General features: G+C 49.4%; 1 protein-coding gene across 1 annotated transcript in view; it reads left to right on the top strand.

Moving 5' to 3' along the window:
• DMXL2 (Dmx like 2) overlaps positions 1-14,145 on the top strand; it is a 184,600-nt gene that overhangs the window by 150,544 nt on the left and 19,911 nt on the right. Inside the window, 3 exon segments of the mRNA XM_044279637.1 lie at positions 7,916-7,976; positions 8,062-8,189; positions 9,666-9,743. Coding sequence (XP_044135572.1) covers positions 7,916-7,976; positions 8,062-8,189; positions 9,666-9,743 — 267 coding nt within the window.

The raw sequence follows: 14,145 nt of genomic DNA on the forward strand, positions 1-14,145 counted from the left end.
TCCAACATCTGACACCCCTGCTGATCAGCTGTTTAAAGAGACGGTGCATGCTGTTCACGGCTGCTGTCCCATAGACATACAGCAGCAGATCAGGAAGAGAGAAGGGAGACAGTCTCCTCAAACAGCTGATCATCAGGAATCCCGTGTGTCGGACCCCCGCTGATCTTTTTCTTTTATGAACTATCCTAAGGATAGGTCATCAATATAAAAAAACCTGAGGAGCCTCTTGAAGCTACCCCCAATACTGTGCCTGTTCTGCTCCCCCCCCCCCCCCCCCCATGTCCACAAACACTATACTTTACTATACACACAGACTGCCCTCATTAGTAATGGTGCCCCCAATAGTGATAATACTCTCCAAGATGGCCCCATTAGTAGCAATGCCTTCCCTATTGCATCGAATAATAATGAAGCCCCTACAGTACTCTAGTAGTAATAATATAACCATAATGCTCCCAGTGGCTCTAATGTCCCCCTATAGTGCTCCCCACTAGTTCCAGTATATAATGCTTCCCCCCATAGTGCATATATATATATATATAATGTTCCACCGTAGTGCCAATATGTATATAATACTCCTCCATTCCTCCCCAGTAGTGCCAAGTATACGGTATATAATGATTTGCTTCCCCCCCATCCCTGCTGCCCCTAGCAGTGTGGACATTTAGTCCCTCCCGTCTCCCAGCCGCTGTCTGCGATGCAGACCACAGTTTTATCTGTAGCTTGTGTTTCTGCGTCCTGATGCATGCGGTCCCAATTACATCACACTCAGAGGGTCTCATGTGATGACGTCATCATGCGAGACCCAGAGCAGGAGCTGGCAGTGATGTCATTTTTGGTTTCTCGCCCAATTTCCTTGGGGGACACAGAAGACCTTGGGTATAGCTCATCTCCATAGGAGGCATGACACTAAGTGAGAACTGTTAAGCCCCTCCTCCACAGCTATACCCTCAGCCTGGAGAGAGAGACTGCCAGTTTTTGCTTAGTGTCCAAGGAGGCAAGACACTCCCTGCTACTGCAGGGCTTTTTTTCTCCTGTTTGGTTTTTAGTTTTGATTTTTGGTTTTTTCTTTTTCTTCAGATCATCAGGGACAACAGAGACGCACTAGACCTCTCTGTTTCTCCCGGGGTCGAGCTGCGCCAGTGCCGGTCATCCGCACTGCTGCCTCCCCCACAGAAGGCAAGGTGGACCAGGGCAGCCCAGCTCCCCTGCATCCCGCCAGCGCAAGGGTCGCCCGCACGCCAAGTCCCTCTTCCAGCGTCCTGCCACTACGGTGCCAGTAGCTGAAGGGGCGACCCTGCTGGAACGGACCGAGGGTGAAGACGGCTGTGGTAAGAGAGAGGCTTCTCCAGCCCTACGTTCCCCTCATTCCCTCCCCGGTCTCCTGCGTGCTGGACCCCCATACTGGTCCCTGCTGGACCTAGGCTGGCCCCTGAGGTGTCGTTGGGAACAGCCATTTTTCTGGCTCCAGGGCTGTCTCTCATATCCAGCTGTTGCCCAATAATCATATAGCCCCACACCACCACCATACTGGTGACCGCGGGGCGACTATACACTGCCCCTTCATAGGGCATTGCACAGGGGTGAGCAATGGATTGCTGTGGAGGAATTCTGCTTTAGGACCGGAGACCCGCTCCTAGCTGCCTCTGACACAGGGGTTATGCCGGCCCTGACCCTTACCGGTCGCAGATTCAGTACAGGGGGCCCGCGCTGACTGCCCTGTCCCTCCTCCACGGGCGCCTGGTCCGTTAGGGCAGGGGGTGCAGTGCTGGACTTCAGGGTCCCCCCCCCCCCCCCCCCGCCCTCCTTACCGGTGTCTAGGGCCAAGGGCCCGCTCCAGAAGCTGCCGGACGCAAGGCCCTCACGGCCTGCATGTACTGAGCGCGATGCTCCAGCAGGCCCCGGCTGTCTGTTGAGGCTTCCGGTCGGCCGGGAGCCGCAAACTTTTGACCCAGGCTTCGGCCTGCTCGGCCGCAATCCGGCCCTTTCGGCCGCAATCCGGCCCTTTGTCTCTGCAGGCCCGCGGGGTGGGCACCCGCGGCCGTTAGTGCATGCGTCAGCCGGCTCCCTCCCGGTCCCGGCCGACCGCCGGTACTCCCGGTCGGCCGGGCGCCGCGAAAATCTAGGCCCCGGCTTCACGGCCTACTAGGCCGCAAACTTCCAGCCTCGGTTGGAGGGGGCGGGAACTTCTCGCGGCGCGAATTCTTCCCGCCTGGAGGTCCCCCGCCCCCAGGGGATCGCAGCGCCGCCCCCTAGGCCGGATGTTTGTTAACCTGTTGGGTACCGGCCGCCAGGGGCCGGCTCCCATCTAGAGGACACCCTCTATGTTCTGGGCTTCCTGGTGGGCCTGTATGAGATTGTGCCCCTGTATGGTGGCCCCTTTTTTTGCCTCAGAGTGGCTGTGTTTTAAAAAAAAAAAAAAAAAAAAGAATAATGAAGTTAATAAATAACGGAATGGTTGCGCAGGACGCTGCAGCCTGATGCAGTAGTGCTGGCCGCACGCTATGCCCCCCTTCCGTAGGCGGCATGTTGCGATCCTCGGCTGCGGTTCTGGCCAGCTACATGTTCCCCTTCTAGGCGGACCCTTGCCATCTCCCGGGATACGGCGCTGACCAAAGGCAGACGCCCCGTCTATAGGCAGAACGTCGCCTCTCCTGTTACAGGTTGGCCATGTGCATCACTCTCACTGGATTTAATGCCGGACAGGTGCATGACCCCCTTCTGGGGCAGAAGAATTGCACTCTCACCGGATACGGTGCTGGCCATGTGCACGACCCCCCCTCCTTGAGGAGCGCGGCACTCTCACTGGATTCCTGCCGGCCGTGTGTGTAACCCCCTTCCATGGCGGTACGCTGCACTCTCACTGGGTTCGCTGTCGGCCATGGGTATAAAACATGTGCACGTCCCCCTTCCATATGCGGAACACTGCACTCATTGGATTCACTGCCGGCCATGTGCACGTCCCCCTTCCATAAGCGGAACGCTGCACTCTCAATGGATTCGCTGCCGGCCTTGTGCATGACTCCCTTCCATAAGCGGTAGGCTGCACTCTCATTGGTTTCGCTGCCGGCCTTGAGCATGCCTCCTTCTCTCGGGCGGCATACATACTCTTCCTGGCTGGGGTTGTTCTCTCGCGGTAGGTTGCTGGCCACGTGCTTGACCCCCTTCCATGGCGGGGTGCTTGCACTCTCACCGGATCCGCTGCCAGCCATAGGCATGGCCCCCCCCCCCTTCCTTGGGCGGTGGACCGCACTCTCGCTGGCTTTGCTGCCGGCATGGGCATGCCTCCTCTCCTCAGGCGACATACATGCACCTTCACTGACGGTGTTTGTTCTTGCGCCAGTACGTTGCTGGCCATGTGCATGGCCCCGTCCGTGGCGGGGTGCTCGCGCTCTCCTGGGATGCGATGCTGCCATGTGCGGTTCATTGCACCCTCACCGAATACGTTGCTGGCCAGGAGCATGGCCCTCTAAACATGGGTGCGCTGCTTGCACTCCCTTTGGAAATGGTGCTGGCCTTGTGCATGACCACTTCTCATTCCGTGGGCGGTAATTTGCGCGCTCATGAGATTCGCGGCTGTCCTTCTATATGCTGTACTGGACGTTCCCCTTTCATTGGCGAACTACTCGTTGCACTCTCACAAAATTCGGTGTTGGGTGGATTATTGCACAATAATTTAATGCCAGGATAATCCTGTGCATGCCCTTCCCCCTTCACTAGGTCCTTTGGTGCGGGCCTTTGCACTCTTGCCGTCTGCAGAGTTTGCCAGGTGCCTTTCTCTCCCCTTTTCTGGGCGGACTGCTTGCGTTCCATAGCATGCCCCCTGTACTAGCCTTGTGCATAACTCCCTTTCGGGTTGCACTTTGCACTTCCATGGATACTGTGGGATGCTTGGCTGTGCGCTCTGTGCGTTGTTTGGGCCGTTTTTGCCTTCTCCTCCCGTGGGTGGGTTGGCCTTCTCGCTGCCTGCGGTTTGCTAGTACGTATGCCTCCCTTCCTCCTGCGACATACCTTTTTCTCTTGGGGTGAGGCTGCTTGTCGCTAGCTTTGCACTCTTTTCTGAGGAGGTCATTCTGTCCACCTGTATGAGCCTAAGGTGTTGTCCAACACACAACAAATGAATGCCCAATGTATTCACCGCTGTATACCTTGTATATATGTAGACGGGCTCTGCTGGCTCGCTACTGCACCGAGCTGGGTGGCACTCATTCTCTGGTGTGGTCCCGTTGTGACTGCACCAGCCATGTTCATTGGCCCTTCCACCTGGGGAGTGTTCGGGGTACCTTGATGCGTACCCGTTCGTCCTCCCGTGACATTGCTTCCCCGCGCAAGCCGTCGGGTCGAGAGCGTTGTCTTTGGCGCCTTCTGCACTTCAGTCTGATCTGCTACCAGGAACAGACCGCTCCTCTCGGGTAGGTCACCCAACTTCTCTTGGGTGCTCGTCTATCCAGGTCTGAGGGACCTCCACTTTTGGGTTCTTCAGGGTTTTCGCCTTCTGCGAGGCGATGTGCAGGTCGTCTCACAGAGTAGCAGGTATTCGGCTTTTGAACTGTCCTGTGGCTTCCCTGTTTGCCATTCCTCCTTTCGGGTTGGAGGGTGTTATGCCGGCCTCTGTCTCGACTGCTTTTCCTCGCCGGCTCGGTCGTTTTGGCTTCCTCTCTGAGTTTGTCACTCCGAGGTGGCTTCTGCACCGGCCAGGCCTCAGAGGCTGTTTCGTCATTGCCCCCTCCCCTTCGGGGTGAGCATGGTTGTTCACTTGGATGGTTCCGGTGTTACTTGTGGTCTCGTACCGTCTCCCTCGTTTTCGCTGGCAGTACTAGCTGTGTGCCTGTTTGCCAGGCCTATTGCGTTCTGTCCTCCCGCTGGGTGCAGATTGCCTTTCCATTCTGGGCATATGGTCCTGCTGGACTTACCTTTTCGGTAACTTGGGAGGACTACCCTTCGGTCACGGTTGTCCTTGACTTTCCCTCACCAGGACTGTAGAACTCCTTCCTGTGGTGGCTACGTCGACTTGGACTTTGGCCTGTCTTGTCCTGGCATCTTTCGGCTGCTGGGCGGACCCTTCCGGTTTCTTCCGTCTGTCCTTCTGCTCACCCACTCCGGTTGGATACGGGACTATGTTGTTCGGGGGCCGACGGGAGTTTTCTTCCGACCCTTGGGCCGTGTTACTGGTCTGCGCCTGATCACATTGGGTTTTTTTCCCGCTTGCCAGGCGATTCCTGCGAGCGCGCTAGTGTTCGCTCCCGACTGTGCTTCGTCCAGGTTCGGTTGTCGGACTTAGGGTTCTTGACTAGGTTTTGTGGTAAGTGGGGCATTCCCCCACTCTGCTTTTCTCTCCCTTGGTTCTGTCTTTCTCTAGTCCGGCCTGGCCCTGGGACTGGGGCTCTGTTACTGAAGTGTCAAGTGTCGGCGCTGTCCTTCCCCTTGCAGCGTTTTCTGGCCCTCCTGGGCCTGTCATGACCTTCTTCCACAGAGTGGCTCTTTGGTTCCTCTGTACCGTTCCCTGGTACCGCCCTGGGAACTACACACTGAGCTCTTGGCGCTCCCCTTCTTTCCCTTGGTGCCGTTGTAGAAGTTCTCCCTACTCCTGCTGTCCTGTACAGTTGTGTTTTCTGTTGCCATCATGTCTGACGGGTGCCTGATGGGTGGCCCTTCGTGTTCTGTGCCCTCTGTCCTTTTCCAGGACGGGGCTGTTTCTCCATCCCGTCCCTTCCTTCTGAGGGTGGTATCTGCCTTCTTATCTACGAGGCTTTGGTCATCCCCTTCCCGTCTCCGGGAACGGGCGCTTCACCGCTTGGAGATTGTTCGGGTTTGCAGTTGTTACTTGGAGATCTCCGGCTCTTGTCGGCGTTCGGTCTCTTGTGTTTCCAGGATGTCCGCGCAAAGGGTTGACGGCCTCCAGGGTGGCTTTCCTTCGCTCTCTGTGTCTATTGCTGTGGTTACCGCACCAAGGGCAGGGTTCTGCTTTTGGTGTCACCGTTCATTTCACCAGAGCGGTCGGTGCCTCCTGGGCCGGAGGCATAAGGCTTCGGCCATGCTTTTGTGCAAGGCGGTCGCTGGTCTTCCTTGCGCACCTTACTGGGTTCTACAGGGTGCGCACTGGGGCTTCGGCGTCTGCTGCCCTGGGCCGCCTGGTCTGCAGGCGGCGGTTTCTTGATGCCTTCGGGTGCTTTGCCTTGGTGCTGTGGTCCCTCCCCTCTTGGACTGCTATTGAACGTCCCAAGGTCTTCTGTGTCCCCCAAGGAAATTGGGCGAGAAAACGAGATTTTTGTATAACTTACCAGTAAAATCTCTTTCTCGCTCTTTCCTTGGGGGACACAGCACCCACCCATTCTTTGTTTCCGAGTTGTTTTACCCGTTGGGTAGTTGGCTTGTTGGTTCCACTTTTGGACTTTGCCTTTTCTCACTACTTGGACACGCAACTGGCAGTCTCTCTCTCCAGGCTGAGGGTATAGCTGTGGAGGAGGGGCTTAACAGTTCTCACTTAGTGTCACGCCTCCTATGGAGATGAGCTATACCCAAGGTCTTCTGTGTCCCCCAAGGAAAGAGCGAGAAAGAGATTTTACTGGTAAGTTATACAAAAATCTCGTTTTCTTGCTCTGTTCTAACGCCTCACAGGCTTGAGGCCTAGCGGCCTGAGGCTTTTGAAGTTGGACCACCATGAGTGTGCCCCCTTTTATGGGTACCCTCCCCTATCCATCGTCCCGGCCCTAATTCAGAGCAGATTACTGCAGGAGGTATAACAGGAGAGGACTATAACTCCCAGCATGTTTACTATTTAATATCAGAGCACATTACAGGGGGGCGTATAAGAGGATGGGTCTACAACTCCCAGCATGTCCAAGGCGTTATTATGTAATATCAGAGTGCATTACAAGAGGAGGTATAAGAGAAGACTACAACTCCCAGCATGTCCGAGCAGTTATTATGTAATATCAGAGTACATTACAATAAGAGGTATAAGAGAAGACTACAACTCCCAGCATGTCCAAGCAGTTATTATGTAATATCAGAGTACATTATAGGAGGAGGTATACAACTCCCAGCATATCCAGGGTGTTGTAATGTACCCTGATATTATATAATAATGGACTGGACATGCTGAGAGTTGTAGTCCTCATCTCTCCTACCTCCTCATGTAATGTACTCTGATATTACATAACAAGCTGTACATGCTGGGAGTTGTAGTCCTCTCCTCATACCTCCTCTTGTAATGTACTCTGATATTACATAACAGGAAGTATAAGAGGAGAGGACTACAACTCTCAGCATTTCCCTGGCACTTACATTGAATCCATACATCTTCATATGCATGGCTGGTCGTCTTCTTCATTACTTTACTGCACTGCTGAGCTCCGCCTCCTGTTCTGGTCACATGATGGTGAGGTCATCGCAGGTCCTTCATCCCCTCTTCTCTGCTGAGCTCTGCCTTCTGTATCTGACATTATGGCAGGTCCTGTCGGCACTGTGGTAATGATTTCTCTTATATGTGAGGGAGGGGACCGTACGATTGTAAAGTGCAGCTGTTCGCCAGTTTGCTTCCTCGGACGTTTAGCTGAACAGCAGCACTGAAGCAAGGGGGCCCCTTAGACAATGGGGGCCCTGGGCAATTGCCCAGTTTGCCCCTCACCCCTAACTCCGGCCCTGCTCTAGTGGCAGCAACTTTGCAGTTACCAGCTCTGTCCAATATACAATGGCCAGAGCTGTGTAGTTTTGGCATCATCTTCTGGAGCTACTGCATAACAGCTGACCCCGAGAATAGATAATCAATAAAAGTATATCTGGCAAAAAAAGGTGTCAGATAATGTGATAGTTGCATAAATTTATGTTCATGTAATATTTTTATTTTGTAGTGTGTATTTAATGAGCTTTTAAAATATATTGATCTCTTATGTGTGTTTTTTCTTCTTTCAAGCTGATAAAAAGGAATCTAAATAATGTTAAAAGAATGGCGTCACACCCAGTCCACCAGTGCTGTAAGTGCCTTTACTGAATGTCTAGTATGTCCACAATTTAAACATTTTTACACAATTGTAATTTATTTTCATTAACGAACACTAGATCTTACTGGAGCTCAGGATGGCAGCGTCCGTATGTTTGAGTGGAGTCGGCCTCAACAGCTTATTTGTTTCCGCCAAGCTGGAAATGCCCGGGTTACAAGATTGTACTTTAATTCCCAGGGCAATAAGGTATGTCTTTGTTTTATCCTGTTATTAATGGAGGTAAGTTTTCCAATGGTCAGAGGAGCAGCTGAGCCCCCTATGTTATTATTATTATTATTATTTATTATTAAAGCGCCATTCATTCCATAGCGCTGTACATATGATAAGGGGTGCACATACATAATAGGGGGGCAGCGTGAGGCTCCAATTTTAAACAGTAGTCACTAGTGCCTCAGTAAATGTAGGAATCCTAGATATAGTGCCGATAATAAAGTTAGGCAAACGCGTAGCCTGCTGTGGCAACTTGAGTATCTAGATATTGAAGTGACAAATAAAGGCCAGTGACACTGAAAATTTTAATACACTATTGTTATGTCGGTATATTACCAAATCACTTTTATTTTTATTTGAGAGAAATTAAAAGTTAAGTCTTATGACTATTGGTAGATGCAGGGAAAAATAGGTTAATAAAGTCCCAAAGGACATAAATTAAAAGTTAGTTGTTAGTCCAACATACCTTAACCCTGCATTTAAAGGGAAAATGTAGAATGTTGATATTCACATACATAATACAGACAATTGCACTAATCATAAGATGAGTTACAAACTGGTACAGAAGGAGAGAGGGCCCTGCCCGTGAGGGCTTACAATCTACATGGTATGGGAGAAGGACACAGTAGGTGCGGGTGAAGCTGGTCATGGCGGTATAGAGGCAGCAGGGTCACGGGTTTTTTTTTTAAGGATTCCACTGTAGGTGAGAGTCTGATATGTTGGGGTAGCGAGTTCCAGAGTATGGGGGATGCACGGGAGAAATCTTGGAGTCGATTGTGGGAAGAGGCGATAAGAGGAGAGGAGAGAAGAGAAGAGAAGGAGGTCTTGTGAGGATCGGAGAATGCGTGTGGGGGTGTATCGGGAAAGTAGCTCAGAGATGTAGGGAGGGGACAGGTTATGGACGGCCTTGTATGTATTTGTTAGTACTTTGAAGTGATTTCTCTGGGCAATGGGGAGCCAGTGATGGGATTGGCAGAGGGGAGAGGCAGAGGAGTAATAGGGTGAGAGGTGGATGTGTTGAACAGAAACCTCTGTTTTGGTCATTTCAAGGTATATTACCACCTGCACATGTGCTGGGAACAGCACATGCATTCAGCTAGTACTGAGCATTATTAAATTGTCGGCACTTATGTCCAATAGTTTAATATGAATAATTCATGTTTACATGCAGTACGTGCTGGCACTGCGCTAGGAACACGGCCACTGGTGGAGGATGGAGCCCTAATTCACTTATACTAGCGACAGACTGCGCTACTTTTTCTGTCGGTCCTCAGTGGAATCAGCGGCCTTCCCCAGAGCTCAGCGCCGGCATGCAGATCAGGGGTCCTGTGTGTAGACATGAGTTATTCATGTTAAACTACTTATTACTTATGCACATACTGTTCCTAGTACATGTGCAGCTATTATAAACTGGCCAACCCCTTTAATATGTCGTCATTTTGTAATTTACAGTGTGGTGTTGCTGATGGAGAAGGATTCTTGAGCATTTGGCAAGTTAATCAGACAGTTTCCAATCCAAAACCTTATTTGGTAAGTTTTCTGACAAAACAAACAAATAATTGTGTATCAGTATATAGTCTGGAAGAAATTGTCTTTTTTTCAATTGCTGTATTTCTGCCGCTCCAGTGATATTGGTGTTTTCCCGCCAATTTATTATTTAGCATTTATCCAGTGGGTAGGTTGGATTGCGTATAACTGGAATAAACCTTCAAAGTAAACATGTCAGCCCGATTTTGCTCTCGCCACCGCTCCTTTCACTTCTATGGGACTGACAGAAATAGCCGAGCCAGTGCTCTGAATAATAAAAAATGAATGGCTCAGTTCTAGAAATAGGTGTGGGTCCCAGAGGTGGTCCCAACACCTATCAGTCAGGACCGACCTCTTTAAGCCTCCTGTGTCCTGGTACAAAAGTCATGAAAATTTATATTTTCAGGCCATCTATGACCAGTTGCTTGCACCGCCAAAAGCTAGCCCCTTGTTGTCACATAAATACACACTCCCTCACTACAGGGTGGGCCATTTATATGGATACACCTTAATAAAATGAGGATGATTGGTGATATTAACTTCCTGTTTGTGGCACATTAGTATATGTGAGGGGGGGGGACTTTTCGAGATGGGTGGTGACCATGGCGGCCATTTTGAATCCAACTTTAGTTTTTTTTAATAGGAAGAGGGTCATGTGACACATCAAACTTAAGAATTTCTCAAGAAAAACAATGGTGTTCTTGGTTTTAACGTAACTTTATTATTTCATGAGTTATTTACAAGTTTCTGACCACTTATAAAATGTGTTCAATGTGCTGCCCATTGTGTTGGATTGTCAATGCAACCCTCTTCTCCCACTCTTCACACACTGATAGCAACACCGCAGGAAAAATGCTAGCACAGGCTTCCAGGATCCGTAGTTTCAGGTGCTGCACATCTTGTATCTTCACAGCATAAACAATTGCCTTCAGATGACCCCAAAGATAAAAGTCTAAGGGGGTCAGATCGGGAGACCTTGGGGGCCATTCAACTGGCCCACGACGACCAATCCACTTTCCAGGAAACTGTTCATCTAGGAATGCTCAGACCTGACACCCACAATGTGGTGGTGCACCATCTTGCTGGAAAAACTCAGGGAACGTGCCAGCTTCAGTGCATAAAGAGGGAAACACATCATCAGTGGGAGAAGAGGGTTGCATTGACAATACAACACAATGGGCAGCACATTGAACACATTTTATAAGTTTACGTTAAAAGCAAGCACACCATTGTTTTTCTTGTGAAATTCCCAATAAGTTTGATGTGTCACATGACCCTCTTCCTATTGAAAAAACAAAAGTTGGATTCAAAATGGCCGCCATGGTCACCACCCATCTTGAAAAGTTTCCCCCCTCACATATACTAATGTGCCACAAACAGGAAGTTAATATCACCAACCATTCCCACGTTATTAAGGTGTATCCATATAAATGGCCCACCCTGTAGAATAAGGGTGGGCCATTGTGGGCATAACTACTGAAAATGGGGCTCACTGTGGGCATAACTACTGTGAAGGGTGCACAATGTGGGCATAACTACTGTGAAGGGTGCACAATGTGGGCATAACTACTGTGAAGGGTGCACAATGTGGGCATAACTACTGTGAAGGGTGCACAATGTGGGCATAACTACTGTGTGGGGGCACTAAGGGGACTGGGCAGAATTGGGCATGTATAGATATGTTAGAGACATGGCTTAGTATTATAACACTTTCCGCTATGTGCTACATGCCCCGCTGCTATTGTCCCTCCTTGTCACTTTCTGTATGTGTGTGTATGTATGTATGTGTATGTATATATGTGTATATATATATATATTACACACACAGTATATATATATATATATATATATAGTGTTAAAAGTATCAAAACTGTCCCAATTGATTGAAACATCATTTGTTTAGATTTCTGCAAATAAATCACTTTTTGCAGAAGTGCTCGAGTTATTCTTATACTATATGGGAGAGTGGGAACCCTACTCCATGCAACTTGAGATCAGAGTGCTACAAGATATCTACAAAAACAAAAAATGTATTGCAATAATGCTTCATTTGAAATGCACTATTCATTACATAGTAATACTTCTCATGGGATAAACTCTTTAGGGAAAAGCTCATAAAGAGCCATGTAGTGATTAGTTATGTTTCAGAATTCTGTCTCCTATCAATGAAAGGTCAGACAGTAGACTTGGCCATATTTACGTGTAAAATCCCCGATGATCAGTTGTTTAAGAAGGCACCGGCGCTCCTGTGAGCGCCACTGCCTTCTCTGTGCTCACCGAGCACAGTGCCGTACATTATATAACGGCTGTGCTTGTTATCATGCTCAGCCCCATTCACTTCTATGGGGCTGAGCTTCTCCTAGGCCACTTGACCAATGAGTGTGTCGTCACTGGCCCAGAGAAAGCTGAGAGAAGACCACCGTGGTACTGCAAACTCCAGTGTCTTCTCAAACAGCTGATTGGCGGGGTTCCTGGGTATCAAACCCCCACCAATCAGATACTGATGACCTCTCCTAAGGACAGGTCATCAGTATAAAACTCTTGGAACAAAACACCTTTAAATTTCAGTATGCTAGTAAATTACCTTGGTAAAATGTGCCAGTTTTCTAATGAGAAGAGTAACTGTCTTTGAGTTGAGGTATGTCTTGTAGAGTCCCTCCTGGTCATATGGTTTATGGTAGTGAGCTTGTGTAGTCTACAAATGTAAGACAAATGGGACATTTGATATGCATTTTAATCTACTTTATCAGCCTGTCTGTCATCAAGACAATGTCAAGGTTACACTTGACGATGAAACTGCTGCTCGCCAAAATTACAGATTTTTTTATTTATTTTTACATTAATTTAAAAAAATATCAGCAACTTGTGTCCTTTATTTTATTCATGACTTTCAGCACTAATGTGAGCTGAGTTTCATCTTCAACTGCAGTTAATTCTGGTAATGTCCATGGCCTTGTATCTAGAAATTGCTATGGTTACATAGTTACTGTACATACCGTATTTTTCGCTTTATAAGACGCACCTGATAAGACGCACCTAGGTTTTTGAGGAGGAAAATAAGAAAAAAATATTTTTAACCAAAAGGTGTGCTTTTGGTAGGTTTTGAACTAATGGTGGTCTGTGGATGGCGCACTGTTATGAGGGATCTGTGGATGACACTATTATTGGGGATCTCTAGGTGACGCACTGTTATGGGGGGGGATCTGTGGATGACGCGCTGTTATGGGGGGGATCTGTGGATGACGCACTGTTATGGGGGATCTGTGGATGACGCACTGTTATGGGGATCTGTGGATGATGCACTGTTATGGGGGGGGGATCTGTGGATGACACTGATGGGGGATCTGTGGATGACACTGATGGGGGATCTGTGGATTATACTGATGGGGGATCTGTGGATGACACTGATGGGGGATCTGTGGATGACACTGATGGGGGATCTGTGGATGACACTTATGTCATCCACAGATCCCCATAAGTGTCATCCACAGATCCCCCATCAGATGCATCAGTGTGGAGGGAGGAGGCGGAGACACTCATGGCGGGGCCCGGTGCAGTGATTCTACTCTAATACACCGGGCCCCGCAGCTGTTAAGTACATTCAATCTGATCCATATCTTAATGTATACCGCACTGTTCTGTACTTACTGTAGCACCGTATGTATAGCATTAAGACAGCGCAGACCGGCAGCTCCCTCGGTCATGCGCCGCCTGCCGCAGCTCCCTCCTTATGCGCCGCCTGCCTGCTTATCTCACTTTATGAATGAACAGGCAGGCGGTGCATGAGGAGGGAGCTTGGTATATTAGAGTAGAGTCACTGCGCCGAGCCCCGTCATGAGTGTCCCTGCCTCCTCCCTCCACACTGATACTTTGCTGGCCGCGCTGTGCAGCATAGCGGCCAGCGAAGTATCCTCTTTATAAGACGCACGGCCATTCCCCACCACCACACACACACACACACTTTTTTTTTGGGGGGGGGGGGGGGGAGTGCGTCTTATAAAGCGAAAAATACGGTAGTTACATAGTTAATACAGTTAAAAAAAAATACACAAGTCCATCAAGTTCAACCAAGGGATAGGTCGGGATGCGAATCCCAGAAGGAAGTGAGACCCGGATTTCTACACGTTTTCATAAGCATTAATCTCATTTGCTTTCAAGAATTCATCTAAACCCTTTTTAAAACTGTCCCCTGTTCCTGCTGTGACCACGTCCTGAGGAAGCCTACTCCACAGATTCACAGTTCTTAAAGTAAAAAAGCTTTGACTCTTCCGGAGACTGAACTTTTTCTTCTCCAGTCGGAGGCTGTGCCCCCTTGTCTTTTGAGAGCATTTTACATGGATCAGTTTTTCACCGTATTTTTAGTATGGCCCATTAATATATTTGCATAGGTTAATCATGTCCCCCC

This window comes from Bufo gargarizans, chromosome 2 (genome assembly GCF_014858855.1).
Source record: "Bufo gargarizans isolate SCDJY-AF-19 chromosome 2, ASM1485885v1, whole genome shotgun sequence".
NCBI classification, from domain to species: domain Eukaryota; kingdom Metazoa; phylum Chordata; class Amphibia; order Anura; family Bufonidae; genus Bufo; species Bufo gargarizans.